General features: G+C 36.9%; 1 protein-coding gene across 2 annotated transcripts in view; it reads left to right on the top strand.

Annotated features, from left to right (window-relative positions):
- LOC138709625 (excitatory amino acid transporter-like) overlaps positions 1–20682 on the top strand; it is a 117935-nt gene that overhangs the window by 88980 nt on the left and 8273 nt on the right. For both annotated transcript variants that reach the window (XM_069840528.1, XM_069840529.1), the window contains exons 8-9: positions 1740–1973; positions 14477–14671. In XM_069840528.1, coding sequence (XP_069696629.1) covers positions 1740–1973; positions 14477–14671 — 429 coding nt within the window. The remainder of the gene's footprint in view (positions 1–1739; positions 1974–14476; positions 14672–20682) is intronic.

Raw genomic sequence — 20682 nt, 5'->3', positions numbered from 1 at the left:
GTGCAAGTCAAAGCACAACTGAATAAAATTAATATTTTAAATAGTATATTGAAACTTTACATGGTTTATAATAAGTTCTTCCAAGGAAGTGATGTATATATATATATGGATTTCCCTTGTGTATAGGAATGGACTCGTTCACATTAAGTTTATTGTATATGACTTAAGCATTTCAATGGCGACCAGCGTGATTTCCCTTCCACGAAATCCTTTGATTTCTTCTATTAATGTAGGTTGAATACAGAACCATTGCCCATGAAGTTGATATTCAAAATGAAAATATCATAAAAATATGAAGAATGTGCCAACAAGTTACCGTTTGCGCAAGAAGTAACATTTTCACGATGTTTAAATAAGAACATGATGGACTTGGTCGCTATTACTGTTCCTTCACGTCGTTCTCGGTGGAATAGAGTTTACCATGCTGGCCGTTTGATGCGAGATTCGCGGGTTCAAATCTGGCTAAAAACGATAGAATTAAAAGCGCGATAAAATCCTTAATATGGCTTCTCCCGGGATGTAAGTAAAGCAATGGTTCTTCGATTCGGACTAGATAAAGATAATCATTTTGGGTGCTATTCATAGACATTTCGCTAGCCCTCGCTACGAGCGTGCTAAACAGGATTCATATCATATTATCATATCGCTAACACTGGTTTATGAATACGAAAGACGTTAGTTCGCTGATCATCCACCGAAAGCCCGGGCTAAGAATGTCTATGAATACGGCCCATAGATTTTACACAAAATATAGACTGAAATAAAATACACAGTATCAGCACACAGTCCATGAATGTATTAAATTTGTAGCGAAGTATCTGAGAAATAGACCGACCTAGTTGCTCTGAGACTTTGGATAAAAATGAACTTTAATGTACTCGTGCATGGCAAATATGATCTATCTCAGTGATGCCAACGAGAGCGCAAGCGTGCCTCATCGCCCGTATGCGCTGTGGAGAGCACGTACGGCACGCAGGTACAAGTCACTGATGAACTCAAGGGTTGTACATTGCACATTGAGGAAGAAGTCGTTCAGTAAGTTTTAGGCTGACTGGACTCCTGACTTTTTATGGGTGAAAGAGACGAAAATGTTCTTTGTCTGATATATGGAAAACATTTAGTTACGAAGTGGAGCAATGCGAAACGCCTGAAATTATTAATTGATGTACATAATGATGTACTGAAATTTTGTTGTTTTATTGACATTAAATAGAATAAATATAATTTAGATGTACTGTAGAGGTTCTTCCTCGCTACATTGCATTTAAGTTTACAGAATAAACTACAAAATTATGGATGCTAATAGCGTAGACTCGTTATGAATTCTGTCTAAAAATTGTGAAGATATGTCGTCTATAGATTTTCAGTTTGACAATGGTCCTTACCATTGTGATGTCCTTTGGTTAAGCCGAGGAAAAGTTCTCTCGAGGTTCTTTGAAATGCGTGAAGAGTCAAGTTGGAAGTTCGCTTTGCATAATTCTTTGCATTTATTAGAGAGGTACACTCTACAAAACACGTACTGATTTCTTGTCGTCTTGTAAGAATGTAACACGTTATCTATTTAAAAACAGTTTAATTTATCTTGCAGTGACAGGCCAATAGACTTCACTTTGCTCACCCTTTCTTATTCTCTGTTGCTGCCTGCATTGCAACCAGTGAGCGCTTGATTGCACGCAGAACTGTCCACGTGCTCCTGACCTTGACATCACTGATCTATCTCGATCGTGACGTGTGTTCAGGTACTCTCCCTTCGGAATCCTGTGTCTGATCGCGGGGAAGATCATGAGCATCGAGAACCTGGCGGCCACCGCCCAGCAGCTGGGCCTGTACATGATCACCGTGATCCTGGGGCTGCTACTGCACGCCCTCATCACGCTGCCCGGCATCTACTACATCTTCACGCGCAAGAACCCCGCTGTCTTCTTCCAAGGCATGCTGCAGGCATGGGTCACGGCGCTGGGAACTGCCTCCAGGTAAGAAGGCTTCCGTGCACTCGAAGTTTATCAGAGACGATTGGTGAGCAGGCGGTTCTAAAAACTGTGCAGAGTTAAATAGCAGGAAACTTTCCATCCTCTTCCATGGTAACCTAACCACGCTGGCAAATTTTATAGCTTGCCTTTCTCCAAAATTTTCACGTCATTACTTTCTTGTCTTTCAATTTGAACATGTTTCTCAAAGATGTGATATGATATGGCAGTTTATTAAAGAAATTACAGTAGAACCTCTACTATCCGTGGTAATGATGGGGTTAGACTGAACAGTTAACCCTTTCTAATCCAAATTAAATTTACAAGCAATCCATGTTGAAACAAATAGCTGTATTAGGACCAATTCAGTGACCAAGTTACGGGAGTGGCAACATTTGAAACAAAACTACATTGATGAAAATGTATTGAAATAGAAGTTATCCAGCAAAATTTACCTTCATATGTAACACACAAGTATATAAATGCTATAAAGTTAATTATTGCCATATGGTATCTATAGGTAAGAAAGGGTTAATCGAAAAAATCGGATAATCCGTACCCTAAAATATTTTGTAATTTTCTCTGTTGTGTTGTGTTTAACAAGCTAGGTAGTGGATCAGTTCACTAATTTCAGTCTGGTTGTCAACAACGGATTTTTTAAGAAGCAAGAAAACTCCTTGTAATGGCTGTGTACAGAAAAATAGTAATAATGGAGCTCTCATTTGTAGATTTACATACATTATACACTTTATATATATATTTTTTAAATAAAGCAGTTATACAGTAACTTCAATCTCGTGTTCTGATGCGAGATGAGCCATAGTTTTCCTTTCCCAAACCATTCAATTATTTGCACTTTTTTTTCGATACGTTGTCTCTTTACACACATGGAAGACATTTTATATAGAAGTTATACAGTAGGTCCACCGCTGTGGAGTAACGGTTACCATGGACGACCGTGAAATGAGCGGGCCCGGATTCAAATCCTGGTTGAGGTTTATTCCTGGGTTTTCCCTCAAACCATTAAGAGCAAATGATGGATAACTTTAAGCGCTGGACCCTGGTCTCATTTCGCTGGTATTATCACCTTCATCTCATTTTAACGCTAATAACCTTAGAAGTTGATAAAAACGTCGTAAAGTAAACAATTAAATAAAATAAAAGTTATACAGTACGGCAATTCGAATAGTAGACCATACTGTGTAGGCTACCGATAAAGGATTGTAATAAGGCTCTTTTGATAAAATACGTAGGCCTACTAATACAAATCTGGGCGTCATTAACTCGATTGAGCCGCTGCAGATCACCCCTTAACTCCCTACTCCACCTTCCCCTGCTAAGACACTTATGTTTTGGTACGGTACAAGCGGAGAGGAAGTCAGTGACGGATTTTATCAGGCCTTCACGAACTTACGGCTCTCGCTGGTCGCCTAAAATCCAACACTGCTGCACAGAGCCTTACTCTGCTTTTGTTTATAAGCGATAAGGACATGGGTGAAGATGTCTTTGTTCTTTTCACTTCCCGTCTTATGCCAGGACTGTACTAATGTAATGTAGGATACAAAACAGTATTTCACGTAAATTATTTCTGAAATAAAAGCGAAACAAAAACAGTCGGATAATCCGCCAATCGGTTAATAGGGTGACGGATAATCGGGGTTCTACTGTACGAGAGGAAGTTCTGACAATGTGGCCGAATGACAATCTGAGTGCTTGTTTCTTTGACAGCTGTATTAGTAAACACTACTGTCAGAGTCAGAATTAATCACTGTCCCTTGCCTCTGCAACTATACTGTTTATTGTGCCTAAAGCAAGATATTGAACTTCCAATAGTAATTATTTCTATACTCCGTTCAATAATGTCTGACAGGAGATGTAAACATTGCCGGCAGTGTAGGAGAGAGGTATAATTATTGTTATTCCACCAATGGCAGAAATCTTGAAGTTGGGCGGTCTGAAGCGTTCTACCCCCGCCCTACTTCAAAATAAGCTCGCGTTTAAATATAGCTACTCATTGGGGCAAGTTACCTGGTTCAGGTTTCTTCCGAGGTTTTCCCTCAACCAATCGAGCAGAACTGCTGGATAACTTTCGGAGTTAGACCTCGGACTCATTTCGCCATCACAATTACACTTCCCCTCTTTCATCATCATCTCCGTTTCTTTCCTAGGTTTCGAGCTTGCTTCGATATAGAATCGGTTGCGGGTCACCGCCGTTGGACCCCGTGATATGTGGTCATTCGTTGTTGGTGGTAGTGGGCTCTCCACTGAGCTCATGGTAACTCATGGGACAGAGGATGAGGAACCGTGGTGAGACCTACGCGGAAAATTAAAGGGATCATGCAGGCTGTAGGGGAGTTCGGAGGCGGCGCGGAGGGGGATCTGTGGTGCGGGGGGACTTAGGCCATGCATACCATTCCATCTCCGGTAGTACAATGGGCCCATCCGATCGGCCTGCGCGCGAGGACAGTCCCAGTCAGTGCCCTCCCCTGTAGGGGCACTAGTAGATAGGGATCCAATAGAACAGCGAGAGAAAGAATATTACTTACGTTTGTTATGCATATGTACGTAAAGACCAATACGAAAACCTGTGTAGCTACTGTACTGGTGAAAAGAATTAATTATATTACAGAGAACAAGAAATATTGACAAATGTGTCCATAAAACTTCAAATATACATAAAATTCCACACTGACGAAATAAATGTTGCAATAACTAAAATTGAGGCGGTAGCCGGAAAAAGGTCCCATAAGCAAAAGTCATGTTTCGAGAAAACAATGATTGAAAAATTTATTTGTATGTCATTGCGATTTGGATGCACTTTTATCAGCATAACAATTTTCATACTGTTACAATAACATTTGTCTACAAGTTTTTGTTAAATAATATATTCCGAATTTAATAGTGTTAATAAAAGAATATATTTTATTGAAGCATTTTATAGGCCCTTTTTTCAGAGAACAAGTTTATTTTATCAAAATATTTTCAGTATGATTATATTTTAGCAAAATTTGATATCATCATTGAACGGCGCACATTACAGATGTTTACGATTTCTTAATAATTTTAGTAAAATTATATTTCTTACATATATCTCATAATTACGTCATAAATTGTACCGAATTCGTAAGAATCAAGAATATCTACTGGGTACAGAATACAGATTACAAGTTATTTAATATTAATCTAGAATGTATTCACACTCAGTGCAGTTTACACTTCAGTGCACATCCTTGATGGACTCACACACACTTTGGGAATCATCTAAGTAGGCCTACATTGATGTTTTCTCCCACTCTCTTCAATATGTTTTGCACTTCACATTCAGTTTTTCACCAGTCTTTTCTTTGTAATAATCACAGAATAACCCAAAGAGAATCTTGATACTTAGGTTTGGGTTAGTGGACAATAAAGGATCTTGCTATGTGGAATGGATTGCAGGTGTGACTGCAGTAAATCCCATTATATTGTTGTTAATTTTATATGGTCTGTTTTCATGGGAACTCCTGTTTCCTTCAAATCTTGCACTTATTTTCCCTTGTATTACTCTCAGTCTTTTGACAAACATTTTTAAGATTTCCAAAATCATTTGACGACACACTTCTAGCTGAACGCCACTTCGACGCAGAGAATATGTCCATACATTTTCACGACTTACTTTTGGATTTTAAGTTACATTTATGACAAGTTTTTTTTTTAATAATAAGCCTGCCACTGTAGCATCCTGCAGTAACTTTGTTTTCCCACTGTAAAATATTTCGAAGAGATCTTTCTTTTCATCAGCAGTGAACTTGGAGAAACATTCCTTCTGGCAGCAGGAGGTATTGGGTGCAAAAACTTACCTTCAACAATAGCACCTTTCGAAGTTACATACGTGATATCATGTTGTTTGTTCATTTTTCTGTCTTCCCGTTTTAAGTTCATTTTTATGTCCTGTCTCCTCTTTTTTCGTTTATGTTCATTTCATTCCATTTTGAAACAATTCAGATCGCACACAGATCTCAACTGCTACACACAACACAATTATACTGCCTGCAGTGCCAGCCTCAAGCTGACTGTGTTGATGTTTGCTGCATTTCACAACTACGCAAGAGTCGATGGGTTCATTCAATTAGCTACCCTGCCCTCTGTGTACAAGATATTGAAACGAAACTATGTAAGCAAATAGATTTTAGCACGGAGAACCGATTTAAACATTCTCCCGAAAAAGAGCCTATAGACCCATGGGCCCCTTTTCCGGCTACCGCCTCAATTAATGACGATCTGGACTCAATCTGGACATGGACACGGAAATTCCGACTTAAACCAAATCCAGAAAAATCACAGTCAATCATTGTGGGCCATTCAAGTTTGTTAAGCACTATTACCATACCAAATTTGTCCCCGATTAAAATATACGGCACCGAAATTCCGTTCAGTGAATCAGTAAAGAATCTAGGTATTTATATGGATAAAAGTTTAAATTTGAACATTCAAGTTGCAGAAACGTGCAAAAAAGTATTCTCATTAATCCACTCGTTTAGGCGATTGAAGAATTTTCTACCCTTTTCCATGAAAAAAATGTTAGTGCAAACACTCGTGATGCCCCACTTCGATTACTGTGATATTCTGCTTACTGACCTAAGCGTTACTTCGGCGCAGAGACTACAACGTGTTCATAATATGTGCGTCCGTTTCGTCTGCAATATTCGCCGGGCTGATCACGTAACACCATCCCTCGAAATGTTGTCCTGGCTCCGTCTAGAAGATCGTAGGGAAATCCACTGTCTTTCCCTTCTCTTTCACATATTGCATTTCTCCACTCCTGTCTATCTTGCGTCTCGTTTTCAAAATTTATCCACCCATCATAACCTAGACACACGATCACAATACTCCTCAATATTATCCATTCCCTCCCACCGAACATCCTCATATTCATCTTCTTTCACTGTGGCTGTTCCTCGGCTTTGGAATTCCCTACCGAGTAATGTCAGGGACTGTCAGACATCAAACCAATTTAAGAATAGACTAACGAAATACTTTTCTAACAATTCTTGTTAACAATAATAGCTGTTTCATATTTCTCAATGTTTAATGGTTATATATATATGAGATAAATATCTAAATTAGCTCATTATTATTATTATTATTATTATTATTATTATTATTATTTCTTACCAATGTTTATTATTGTCACACTAACATTAATTATCCAACTTTCATTATTTACTTTCATGTTGTTTTATGGTCTAGCTATTACTGTAATAACTAGACTCCGTGGACTTGCGACGAGAATCGCAAGGTTTACTGCGCACGCGGTATAGACTGTATGAGAAGGGGGCGTCCAAAGGATGGAGTACAGTTATAATGTAAACACTGAACAGTATACTACGGTTACAATAAAACCTGTATCCTGCATTCAAGAAATATAATGAATGATCATTGAAGTAGAAAATGTCTAAATATGTACAGTACATACACAATTATTTTGTAGTGAGATATATTAACTCTTAAAATTTAATGTAATACACTCATATCATCCTTGAATATGTGCATTGCAGTGAAGAGTTACGTACATTTTGAGCGACTGCAAAGTAACCTCCTCCGATGGTCACTTAAACAGTTTTTATATTGGGAAATGTACGTTCAACATCACACGATGTAATACGTGCATATTTGAAGAACGGAACGTCACAACTTTTTAGTACACCAACTTCAGACTTCTTGTCGTTACCTGATAGTACATCATTTATAATACGAAGTTGTGCATAGGCAGAATTTTTAGCAATAATGTTTCTCAACTTACATTTCACTTTTTCTGAAACTAGTGAATTGTTATTTTGGATAACGGTTTGTGATACTTTATCCACTATATTAAGGGCTTCTGAGAGTTGTAGTTTAGACGATTCTAACAGGGTGATGCTTTTGGACACGATTTTAAAATTAGAGTCAATGAAAAGAATATCTTCCAATATTCAGAAGGCAATAATTTTACAGCTGCAACATCGGAACTGTCTGTGCTATCCAATGCGTCAATTACCTCCATTATTTTGCCGTAATGTTTTGCATAATAATTAACAGAAAACAACCACGTTCCCCAACGGGTCAAGACTGGCTGCGGGGGTAAGGATATTCCCGGGGCAATTATTTGGAACAGCAACACTCTCATTGTAGTATGTTTGATTGAATTCTTGTCTGCACTGAACAAATGTTAAGCTTTGACTATTTCGACCACAGTAATGCAAAAACAAGTGCTTACATAGGTATACATTAGCTGTAGCTGCTCTATATATTTGGACCGGTCACAACTCTTAACATGAACTGCTTATACTACGAGACCGGGCGGTCGCTCACCTCCTCTATACTACCGTACATCGGCAACCTGACTGCATGCTGCGTGTGGCAATCAACGAAGTCTAGTAATAACTATGTATGCAATTGTATTCAATTAGAATTAGAGTCGGGCTGGGCGGAAGAGAAGGCCTACTGGCCTTAGCTCTGCCAGATTAAATAAATAAATTATTATTATTATTATTATTATTATTAAGACTTGCATAGGCTAATTAAATCATAATTTTCAGACCGCACGAGACATATTATATGTGTCTATTAAAATGTGAGAAACACAGTAAGATAAAGAGAGTAGTTAATGAAATGGCATTTGTTTCATTTACTTATTAAATTCCTCTCACGCACAATGCATTACTTACAGTTCACCCTGTATATTGTGACGTTGCCATTTCGCTGTGCTCGCTGTCACTCAAATTTCTCGCTGCAGTTAAGCCAACATCTGCACATCTCCAATGTATATCATGAAAACATAACAAGATGGTTACTAACTCTTTTCTGAACAATGTCATACACAAATGATTCAGCATAACATTTAACTACTGTGTTATGTCGTGAGCTGTGTTTATACTCTACTCGGAACGTCATGAGACGGGGAAAGTGACGAGATGCGCGGACAGGGAATGCAGAATATTTAATCGCAGATTTCTGTTTCTCTCAACCGACACAATCAAGACTGAACCACAGCAGATAATTGCAACTTTAGCTGGATTAATAACTAAACAGCTGTGAATTAAATCCATCCACTGCCAGGGTTATGCAGGACTGTATGAATAAGTGATGCACACCACGTCTGTATGAAATCGCCTACTGAATTTACTGGACTATCGGTTTCTATATACGTTCACAGGATAAGCAAAGAGCTTACATTGAACTACAGATTTAATGAGGATTTAGTGACAGTGGTCTGATCTAGCGATCGTGTATATTAAACCAGTAGGAATGGTGCACAGACTGTATGAAAGACGCTTAAATTTATTAACGGGGTTTCTTTAGGAAATAACGATTTCTAATATTCTTTATACATCTTGATTACACAACTTTTAACACTGTATCACTTCGGAATATGTATGATAAGCTGCATTCCGAACAATGGTATACAGACTACTCAACATACCAATGAACCAACAGGATTACAACGAAGAACTAAACACAATCAAATACATAGCACAAGAAAACGGATACAACCCCAACATAATATACAACATAACACGTAAGACAAAACAAAACCACAAAAAAACAGAAGAATACAACATAAACACAAGAACACAAAAAATACATTACACTAACATACGAAAACAAAAACACACACAAAATTGCAACCTCATTCAAGAAATTAAATTACAACATCGCATACAGAAGAAATAACACTCTACAAAAACATCTCAACACACAACACAAACAAATACAACCACACAGGCGTGTACAAACTCAAATGTAACACCTGCAACAACTTCTACATTGGACAGACAGGCAGATCATTTCAAACACGTTACAAAGAACACATCACAGCCATAACAAAATTACAAAACACCTCCACATATGCAGAACACATCACAAATGCCAACCACACATACAGAGACATCAACACAGACATGGAAATACTGCACATCCAACCAAAAAGCCAGAAACTCAACACACTAGAACAATATGAAATATACAGACACACGAAAACACACCCCAACGATATTCTCAACACACAACTCAATTTCAAAACACATACACTCTTTGACTCTGCACTACGAACGCACCCTCACAGGAAACAAGAGGCGCCTAGACCAACAACGACCAGTTCTGAAGATGACCCAAAATAGGTCGAACATGTACGTTAAAATTGAACACAAAAAAGTTCTTATCATACATATTCCGAAGTAATATTCTTTGTTGTTTATTTTATTTCTTCCAAATCTATCTTGAATTTAAATAAAGTCTGTTATAAAATATTATAAAACGAAAAACTGCTTAATAAAGAAAAATTATTGCATTCACTGTAAAATGTCTATTAACTTGCAATACCCGTTGAAAATCAACGGGAAACTCGCAAAATAATACGTAACATGACATTCAGCGTTAGAGCTATTTTATGAGGTAGAGAATGTAAGCGAATTCTCCCATTACAGCCCAAAAGACCACATTAGGCCTATATCTAACATCTTAATAGAGGAGAAAACCTTTTGGCCGTATATAATCCATGCACAAAAGGACGTATCGAAAAAAAAATTCAAAACGTAAGAGTGCACAAAAGTTGTCTTGTAGTCTCTGCTATAAGCAGTAAAAAAAACTAGGTCTTAGAATATATTTTTCACCGAGCGGCAGGAAATCTGCATTTATTTATTTTCATAATTCTTCGGTGCACGGTCAATAGGGGCTTAAGTCACTTCTTTTTTTAACATTTTTATTATCTGCAAGTTATTAAAAAGAAAAAGTTATGTTTTGATTTAGTATTACGGACTTGTGTCTGGTGGAATACAAGTCATAATACAGTAAATTGATCAATTTTCCTTAAGTCTTATTTTCTAACATTTTGTCGCAGTTAACGGTTTATGTCGACATATGCCCTTCGTATGATCACTATATGATGTACTGGAGAAATATTATGTTGACCACTTAAGACTTTTATGCCTCTGTACTTTAACAGGTGCCAACACTGCAATAATGAGGAAGCTTGTAATATTTATATTTCCACTGTTGTTACATTCTAGAATATAAAAGAACAGCATTAATGACATATTTTCTGTAACAATAATACTGTGACCACACGATGCAATTAAACGTATAGCCGTATTTCTGACACACTCTCTACATCTCCTTTTTGAAAACGTATCTGGGTGTTGTTCATATTCACTCTCGAACACCTTTGATCACGTCTTCGCAATCCTCGAAGCGCTTGGTTTCCAAGTCTCATTTAAGTCTCCAGACATGCAGCCTAGAGTCACTCGGGACTAAATTTTGGCTATAACAAGAGATTCAGGTTCAGTAGTTTCTGTTTTTTATTGGCAGTTTGAAACCTCGCATTGTCTTCCAGGAAGAAGATTCGATTTCCTCTCGTCTTCTTCTTGGATTGGGTCTATTTATCTACTTCCTTGGACAAAATCTCTGAATAATAATCTACATTTAGTTCCTGTCGACGTAGATAACTTCCAGAAGAACATCGCCATCACTTTTCCAACTGTGCATGTCCTTCCTAGTCTCTGTGAACTGATATGGGGATTGTCTCTCAATCATTTGCTGATGACAATCAGGAATAAAAGAGTTGCACCCATGTCTCTTGAAGCCAAGAATATTATTCTTCTTCAAACCGTCCCCTTTAACTGCGAGGTTGTCTAGCATCGGTGAAATCTGTGATTACAAGATATTTTGTATAAAAGTGGTAGCTAATTACCAAAGATCGGAACTTGGGGACTTGTGTGTCGTGCACTTGAGTAAGGTCACAGGTACAGCGTACACAATGTTCACGCTGCAAGTGCTCAGGGACAGTCGCATGTACTAAGAAAGTGGTCACATCGAATGACAGGAAGACGAACGAAGAAACTGTGTCATGTCGAAGCCAATGACATTAAGAGAATTACAGGTAAATGGTCTGTCTGAGGAATGAGAAAATACGTGTTATTCGAATGGGTGTTATGGAAGTTTGAAAATACATTTCTTAAATTTTAGGTACAGAATTTCGTGGAGGAATTCTGAGGAGATACATTATTTTCTTCTAATGCAGAGTTTATATTTTGTAAGTTGTGCCACACATAAACTAGAGCTGGAAACGGGCATTCATTGAAATACATTGCAGTCCTTTAAATTGATGGAAAATTTGTCCATAGCCATGGATCAAGTCGTAGACGGACCTTCCATAGTAGTGATACACTAATTGAAAACTATTTGCGAGAAAAATTTAGGATATACTTATCTTTCTCAGATACGAGATCTGCTGAAAATCGAACAGGAAATTGTGACAGTGAAAATATTCAGTATTTTATTTAGGCCCAAGACTTTATAATAAAATTTCAAACCATTTTCCAAATTTGAAATTTTTTAAAATTGAAACTTTTAAAAAAGAAATTTGTAAAATTATCCATGATATAGCCTATAATAGTAACAAATGTACTTTTTTTGCCTTTTATTTCTATCGACTATATTCAAGTTTTTATTGAATATCACTACCTTCTGTCGGATTATCAATTTATATTAAATGTGTATTTTTCTCTCGTTTTCTCTTTCTTCTTTATTCTTGCTCTTGTGTTGTATTTATTGGTTTGAATTAAGTTAGTTACTGTATTTAGTAAACTGTCCTTGTAAATTGTATGTTATATTATTGACTAAGACCACACCGTACACGAGCCTGGCTCTTACGGTAGTGGCTAGAAACATTTTTGTTTTATAAATGTAATTTGTATTCAGTAGGTAGCTAGTTAAAATAAATAAAATAAAAAAAATAATTTTGCTCCCGTCACTTCACGTGACGTGGAAATAAGTTTCTTTCGTTTCAAATCATGTTTAACTAACAGACGAAGAAGGTATGGGTTCGAAAAATCTTCGAATGCATGTAGTCATACACTGTAATAAAATATACAGAGCAGAACTGTAAATTTGATATATTTTGCATGTTTGTTTATATATATGCTATAAAATTACTTGTTTCAACCTACCATAATATTATCATTATGTTGTTCCAGCAAGGAACCACTTTTATAGCAGAGTTGACAGTACCTCTGTGCTGGAAGCGGGAGTTTGTTGACATTGAAGTCCGGTCGCTTAGCCACGTTCAAAGACACAAGTCCCCAAGTTCCGAGCTTTGCTAATTACACTCAATAAATGTTCATACACGCACAAGTACCATTCACAATTTTGCCAAAAATGAGACCGAAAATTCACAATGGACTGATTGCCTGACATTCGCCAGTGAATAGCTCCGAAAAATCCAACCAGGTAATCAGCCCAAGCGGGATTAGATTACACGCTCGAGCACAGACTCGCAACAACCAGCTTCTTACCCCTGAGCTACTGCGAAGGTCTTCTTTACTGCTAGCCGGTAAAATGCAAATAACAAGTAGTACGAATATTCCCAGTTAGAATATCTCCATTTCTATAACCGCAAGGATAAGAGATTGATTTAATCAACATATACCTAAGAATCTACAAACGATTAGAGAAAATACGGGAACTTTACTTGAAGCAAGTAAAGAAATAGCTTTGTAAGTAAATCCCAAAAAGACAAAGTATATGATTATGTCTTGTGACGAGAATATTTTACGAAATGGAAAAATAAAAATTGGAAATTTATCCTTTGAAGAGGTGGAAAAATTCAAATACCTGGGAGCAACAGTAACAAATATAAATCATACTCGGGAGGAAATTAAACACAGAATAAATATGGGAAATGCCTGTTATTATTCGGTTGAGAAGCTTTTATCATCCAGTCTGCTGTCAAAAAAATCTGAAAGTTAGAATTTATAAAACAGTTATATTACCGGTTGTTCTTTATAGTTATGAAACTTGGACTCTCACTTTGAAAGAGGAACATAGGTTAAGGGTGTTTGAGAATAAGATGCTTAGGAAAATATTTGGGGCTAAGCGGGATGAAGTTACAGGAGAATGGAGAAAGTTACACAACGCAGAACTGCACGCATTGTATTGTTCACCTGACATAATTAGGAACATTAAATCCAGACGTTTGAGATGGGCGGGGCATGTAGCACGTATGGGCGAATCCAGAAATGCATATAGAGTGTTAGTTGGGAGACCGGAGGGAAAAAACCTTTAGGGAGGCCGAGACGTAGATGGGAGGATAATATTAAAATGGATTTGAGGGAGGTGGGATATGATGATAGAGACTGGATTAATCTTGCACAGGATAGGAACCGGTGGCGGGTTTATTTGAGGGCGGCAATGAACCTCCGGGTTCCTTAAAAGTAAGTAAGTAAGTAAGTAGGCTTAAGTAGGCCTATACCTAAGAATCCAAAATGTAGTCTTGAAAGAAAATGAAACTGAAAAAAAATTCACTTGGACCATTTTTTTACTAAATAATTTGTCCCGTTGTCCCAGGTGAGGAAATGGGGTTGTTTTTACATATTGTTACGGATTCGTTATCAGTTATATTTAGACCTATGTAAAAGATTTAAAATTTTCCATCAGAACAATAGCTAGAACCTAAAGAAGGTAAACTGACTAATCAGAAATTTTATTGCACGCAGTGCTGCCACCTTACCAATCACATTTCGGTGCCTTGAAGAGAATAACAAGATCGACCCCCGTGTCACCCGGTTTGTGGTGGCTGTGGGCGCCACGGTCAACATGGACGGTACGGCGCTGTACGAGGCTGTGGCCGCCATATTTATTGCTCAGATGAATGGGATCCCGCTTGGAATTGGCGAAGTCATCACAGTTAGGTAAGTGAAGCATAATTCCTCAAATATAGCGGCCAGACTTGAAATGGATTATTTTGTTTGAGAAAATTAAAATTTGAGTTATATTTTAGAAAAGAGGAAAAGGGTACCGTGAAAAAAATTGTACCAGTATGAAATGTTTACAAACGACGAAAACAAAATCTAATTTGCTAAAATTGGAATATAATGTAAACAGGTTAGGAATAAATTGGGTATGACAGAAAATTGGTTCATGGTAAAATTATAAATGATAGAAGCAATCCGATAGCGAGGCAAGAAATGTTCACTAATTTGAAAGGAGACTGTGGTCGTTGATTATAGGGGAATGAAAATCCTATGGGGACAGGGAAATAGAATAGGGTAGGGTGGGGTTAGTTGAATCAAGGGGCTAGTAGGATCAATTTAAGCATTTGGCCTACTGCGCACAAACTGTTGCACATACAGGCAGCCATTGCTATTGAGAACTTGTACAGATCAGTTGGCCGTGTTGTTCAAGCGTTTTTAAGTCATTACATACATCTTTCAAGCTTCAGGAGAACTTCAAAGACATATAGGTAAGCGCCATTTGCTTTGTTTTTAATGCCATACAATCTTCAAACGTTAGTAAATAAGGCTTAGTGTTAAAATTATGTAGTTATTCCGTATAACCTATCTGTTGTCAAGTAACATATTACTCCATTCGTTCTTTTACGGTACAACTAGCGCATTCTGTTGCGAAACGTAGGAACTACGTGAGTTATACGTAAATCCAAAGGATGGGGTTAGTTGAATCATTTTTACTGGGGCTACTTGAATCATATCGCTACCTGCTAGCATCAGGGACTGTCGAAATAAAATTCAATTCAAACGCAAACTTACTAGGCACTTGGTCAGTAATTGAGACTCGTTCAGACATGGTTTCTTGTAAATAGTTCTTTTAATCTACCACAAAATATCTCAATATCCGGTAATTTCATCACTATAGAATTTTGTTATTGTAGGTTTAATTTGTAATTTAGTAAATACAAAAATATTCTTTGTTCTTAACTTCTATGATAAAATGTCTAGCTTTCATTAATCAGGTATTCTTGTCGTACTTTAATTTTTATTGTAATTGTAATTGTAAATTTAATATTAATTGTAATCTTATTGTTCATGTTATAGTTGTAATCCCCTGGTAGAGGGGCAGAGAAGGCCTGACGGCCTTATCGCTACCAGGTTAAATAAATAAATCTAATCTAATCTAATCTAATATGATAAAGAAAAATGTAAACAGACAAAAGCAAGCTAATTCTCATCTGACATCCTCTGAAAATATTGAGAAAACCAGAGCGAAGAGAAAGTTACAATTAGAGAAGAGCACACCTGTTAAGGAATCAAGAAACCAATCCACAAAAGGCAAGAAGATAGTTTGCAAAAAAAAAAAAAGTAAACATAAGCAGTTCAGGTGACGAATCATCATAAGAAACGACTGAAGATGACAGTGAACCATGTGGTTTTTGCGGGGTCAATTATTTTGATAAGAATTCGTTCACAAAAGGTGACTGGATAAGATGCCAGTCATGCAAAACCTGATGCCATGAAATGTGCGTAGGAGCAGCCGGACGAAAACAATTTACCTGTGGAAAATGTGTTTAGTTCGCCTATATTATAAGTAGTTTCATGTTCTGAGTTTATAATATTTTTATATTGTTATGATTTTATTAGTTTATAACATTGTGGGTTTGCATTTCAGTACAGTGTTGCAACAAAACATGTAATCCAAATAGCCCCACTAGTGATCCAAATTACCCCACCTTTTGTGAAAAATCAATGTTTCGACATGTTCTATAATATCTTGTTTATCTTGGAATATACTCGCGTATGAAAACTAAATTTGCTATTTCTTAATAGAAAACACCTCACTGCAATGTAAAGTGATGTTCCAATTTTGAAAATGGGAATTCTATAGCTGTGAGTTGAGACTGAAGTAAAATTGATTCAAGTAGCCCCACCCTACCCTACAAATACCCGGCCATAGCATATTCAAAGTGCTATGTTGCGCACCTTTAATGTTGCTTGCAAACTACGGTCGTTATTCGAATCCCGCCTAGGGCACGGATGTTTGTCCGCTGTTAATGTGATATCATGTGTTGTCTTGCTGGAGACCGGTTATCTTGCTGATGCCACGTCACTGGAGTTTCGCCAACCGCACGTCTATTGTACAGCGACATCATTTTATTTCTACTTCAATTTTTTTAATGTACCTGAGTTTTTAATGTACTTCACTCCCACCCCTTCTACTAATGAAGTTCAACCGTCCTCCACACAGAACCAAGACCCCATATACAATCATACTCGCCTTACGGTCATTGTAAACAGTACTGAGTTAGCGAGTATAGTAAGTTCCAGAAATATGTTCGCATTTTCCAGTGAAGAAAGAGCTTTCAGAATTGAATCATATTTTCTCACAGGTACTGTCGTCCATTTGTCTACGTCGCATCTCGGTTTCCCCCATCCGCTTATGCTCGCCCCTCTGTAAAGTCTAGTGGCTGGGCTGCCTTAGCTCTTTTTTGAAAACATTATTTTCTATTAGGAATTGGACGTCTACGTAATATCATACAACTGTTTAAAATAACTTCAACAAAAGGGTTTCGTCAAGTAATTAACTGTCATGTGATTTTAACCCCCTTTCTACGACCCTGCGATAAAACCACTTGGACGAACAGTAGATAGCATGTCTGAGTAATTTTATCTTTTCGGATCGAGCAGAACTGAAGATTGAATTTACAGTACATAAGGTACTTTTTTATAAAGTAGGTACAGAATTATTTCAACATGAGTTACTAGTACGAAGGACGAAACTGGTAATTGGAATTCGGTACAGTAGTCTATAATGCGATAATATGCAGAAAAGAACTGAAGCCTGTATCGAAATGAACGGCCACCATTTTAAAAAATGTGTTTAAATATCCATATTATGATTATTTTTCAATTGAACTTCATTCTCTATATTGTACGCTAATGTGCTGTAGACAGTATAATAGGCTATACACTGCATAATGAATACGTCCACATGGACAGCTCAGTTCGTGCGTAAAAACACTCATTATTAATATTGTACTGTATTTCAATTAAACAAAAACCTAATGAAAATTATCAAATACAAAACCGCGATATTTCCTAGTTTACGTAAATGGATGGACTACTTTTCTTCCCTCCTATACCTAATAAAGTGATTTGTTTGTATACTACGCCAGTATCATCCAACTCCAGCCGTGGAAGGGAGTAGCAAACGGTGTTTCCGGTTCTTAACCGTTCATCCAAAGGTATAGCCAGGTTAATATTAAAAATGTTAGTAAAAATAAAATGATGTCCCGGTATAAAGTTGAAGGTGTCTAAAAAGTGCAAGAGACCAAATTTCTACAAAGCAACGTTAATACAATTACATCTATTTCATTTCTAATTTCTTTTAATATGGCCGCCACATTAATGACAATAAAACTGAAATTACAACATATGAATCAAATGAAAATTGATAAGTGTAGCCCTCGGTGGTCTAACGAATACAGTATTAACCGTAGGGTCCGAGGTTCGTGGATTCAATTCCGGCTGATGGCTATGGATTTTAAAGAGCAATTTGTACTTAAAAGTGTTGTTGAATACAATACTAACGCTAATAGTTACAAATTTCAAATGTTTCTAGTCGTTTCTCTTCACTTCGTCCTAATTTCCATGTTTTTGCTCCATATAATGCCACACTTCACAAAAAGCACTTCACTAGTCTCTTCCTTAGTTCTTTTTGCGAATGTCTGCAGAAAATTCTCCTTTTTCTATTAAAAGCTTCCTTTGTTATAGCTATTCTCCTTTTGACTTCCTTACAGCAGCTCATATTACTACTTATACGTACAATATACCTCAAGTATTTGAAGCTGTCAACTTGTTCTAGTGTATCATTTCGATTTCGCACATTTACCGTCTTTAGTTTTTTTCGATAACTATGGTATTCGTAATATGGGAAACGCCTATTATTATTCGGTTGAGAAGCTTTTATCATCCAGTCTGCTCTCAAAAAATCTGAAAGTTAGAATTTATAAAACAGTTATATTACCGGGTGTTCTTTATAGCTGTGAAACTTGGACTCTCACTTTGAGGGAGGAACATAGGTTAAGGGTGTTTGAGAATAGGGTGCTTAGGAAAATATTTGGGGCTAAGAGAGATGAAGTTACAGGAGAATGGAGAAAGTTACACAACACAGAACTGTACTCATTGTATTCTTCACCTGACAAAATTAGGAACATTAAATCCAGACGTTTGAGATGGGCAGGGCATGTAGCACGTATGAGCGAATCCAGAAATGCATATAGAGTGTTAGTTGGGAGGCCAGAGGGAAAAAGAGCTTTAGGGAGGCCGAGACGTAGATAGGAAGATAATATTAAAATGGGTTTGAGGGAGATGGGATATGATGATAGAGAATGGATTAATCTTGCTCAGGATAGGGACCAATGGCGGGCTTATGTGAGGGCGGCAATGAACCTCCGGGTTCCTTAAAAGCCAGTAAGTAAGTAAGTAACCATGGTATTCGTATTGTTTGCATTTACCTTCATCTCATACTGCCCAAAGCTGTCATTTAGCTTCAGAAGCATAACTCTTAGTATCATTTCCTCTCCTGCTAACGACGCCATATCATCAGAAAATCTTATGCACTTTACTCTTCTACTTCCTACTATTACCCACAGCCTGAAAACAGCCTTCACTAAATCCTCCAAGTAGATGTTGAACAGTATGGGTGATAAGCGTTCTTAAGAGCATAAATATTTTAGATTTTATATATAATCTGTGGTAAAGAAATAAATGTGGCTAGAATTACAGTTGGAACATTATTTCTAGTTTAATTAAATTGAAAAGTACTTTTCAGAGATTTCTTGAGTGCATATTTCCTTGGATACCGAAGATGCAGCACATATTCAAAGTCACTGAAGCAATTACAATGTAGACACTGCTCTCCCCTAAATTTCTCTTTTATTAATTAAAAATCCAGCCTCAAAATGTTTTATTATTTTTGTAAAAATTACATATAGACAGTTAAATATATATTTCCTCCTCTTACACTTAAACGTAAATAATATAAACAAAATTATAATGTACAGATGCCTCAAAATAGCAAGCTATCTCGTTCGCGCAGCCGCATAGAGCACATCTCCCCTACCACTGTCCGCCTCTATGCACTGTGGACTAGATCGGTATAACTCAGTTCTAATAAAATTTGCGAAGGCTGTATTCTGTGTAAGAACATGTCTATGTGTGGCTGTCGTTTATGATGAGTAGTACAGGGACATCATTTTATTTTTACTTGCATTTTTATTGTACCTGCATTTATGAATGTACTTCACTCTTACCCCTTCACTAATGTCCTTGCTCCCGTCAGACACACAAACTTAAGGCCGCTGTTGCATTCGAAGTCTTCAAGCAGTGAAATAAACACTGCAGTGTATAGTGTGTTTCATAAATATGATTGCGTTTTCTATAGAAGAAAGAACCTATATTAATAATATCGTACTAAAAATTATATTGAAGAAACGATAAATTAAATTTCAGAGAATATGCTTCAAAATGTTTTTAATAATATGCGTAAAGAATTGAAGCCTGCATTGTAATGAACGGCAACCATTTTCAGCAACTTGTTTAAAAATTCAGATTAGCTTTTTTTGAATTGAGGTGGCTAGAAGCAAAGGAATCCTAGTGACATTTGTAATAACATGAGTTAAGTGCATCCAGTGTAAGCTAAAGTATCTAAAATTTTAGTGGCAAAGGGATATTTTAATCGCATCACACATTAAAATTTAAATAAAAATTTCACCGGTTTTACGAAAGCTTAAATATTTAATCCCCATTTTCTCAAAAGTAACTTAAGTGCACTTACAGCCCTTTACTTATGACCCCCTCAATTTAAATGCATTTCTATATTGTATGTTAACATCAATAATTAATTTGCTAAATAAAGTAGACATTACATAACGAACATAGCCGCCTGAAAAGTTGAGTTTTTTGAAAAA

The sequence above is a fragment of the Periplaneta americana genome, chromosome 11 (genome assembly GCF_040183065.1).
Source record: "Periplaneta americana isolate PAMFEO1 chromosome 11, P.americana_PAMFEO1_priV1, whole genome shotgun sequence".
NCBI lineage: Eukaryota > Metazoa > Arthropoda > Insecta > Blattodea > Blattidae > Periplaneta > Periplaneta americana.
Note: the sequence above shows the minus strand (reverse complement) of the source record. Positions and strands in the feature narration are given on the sequence as shown.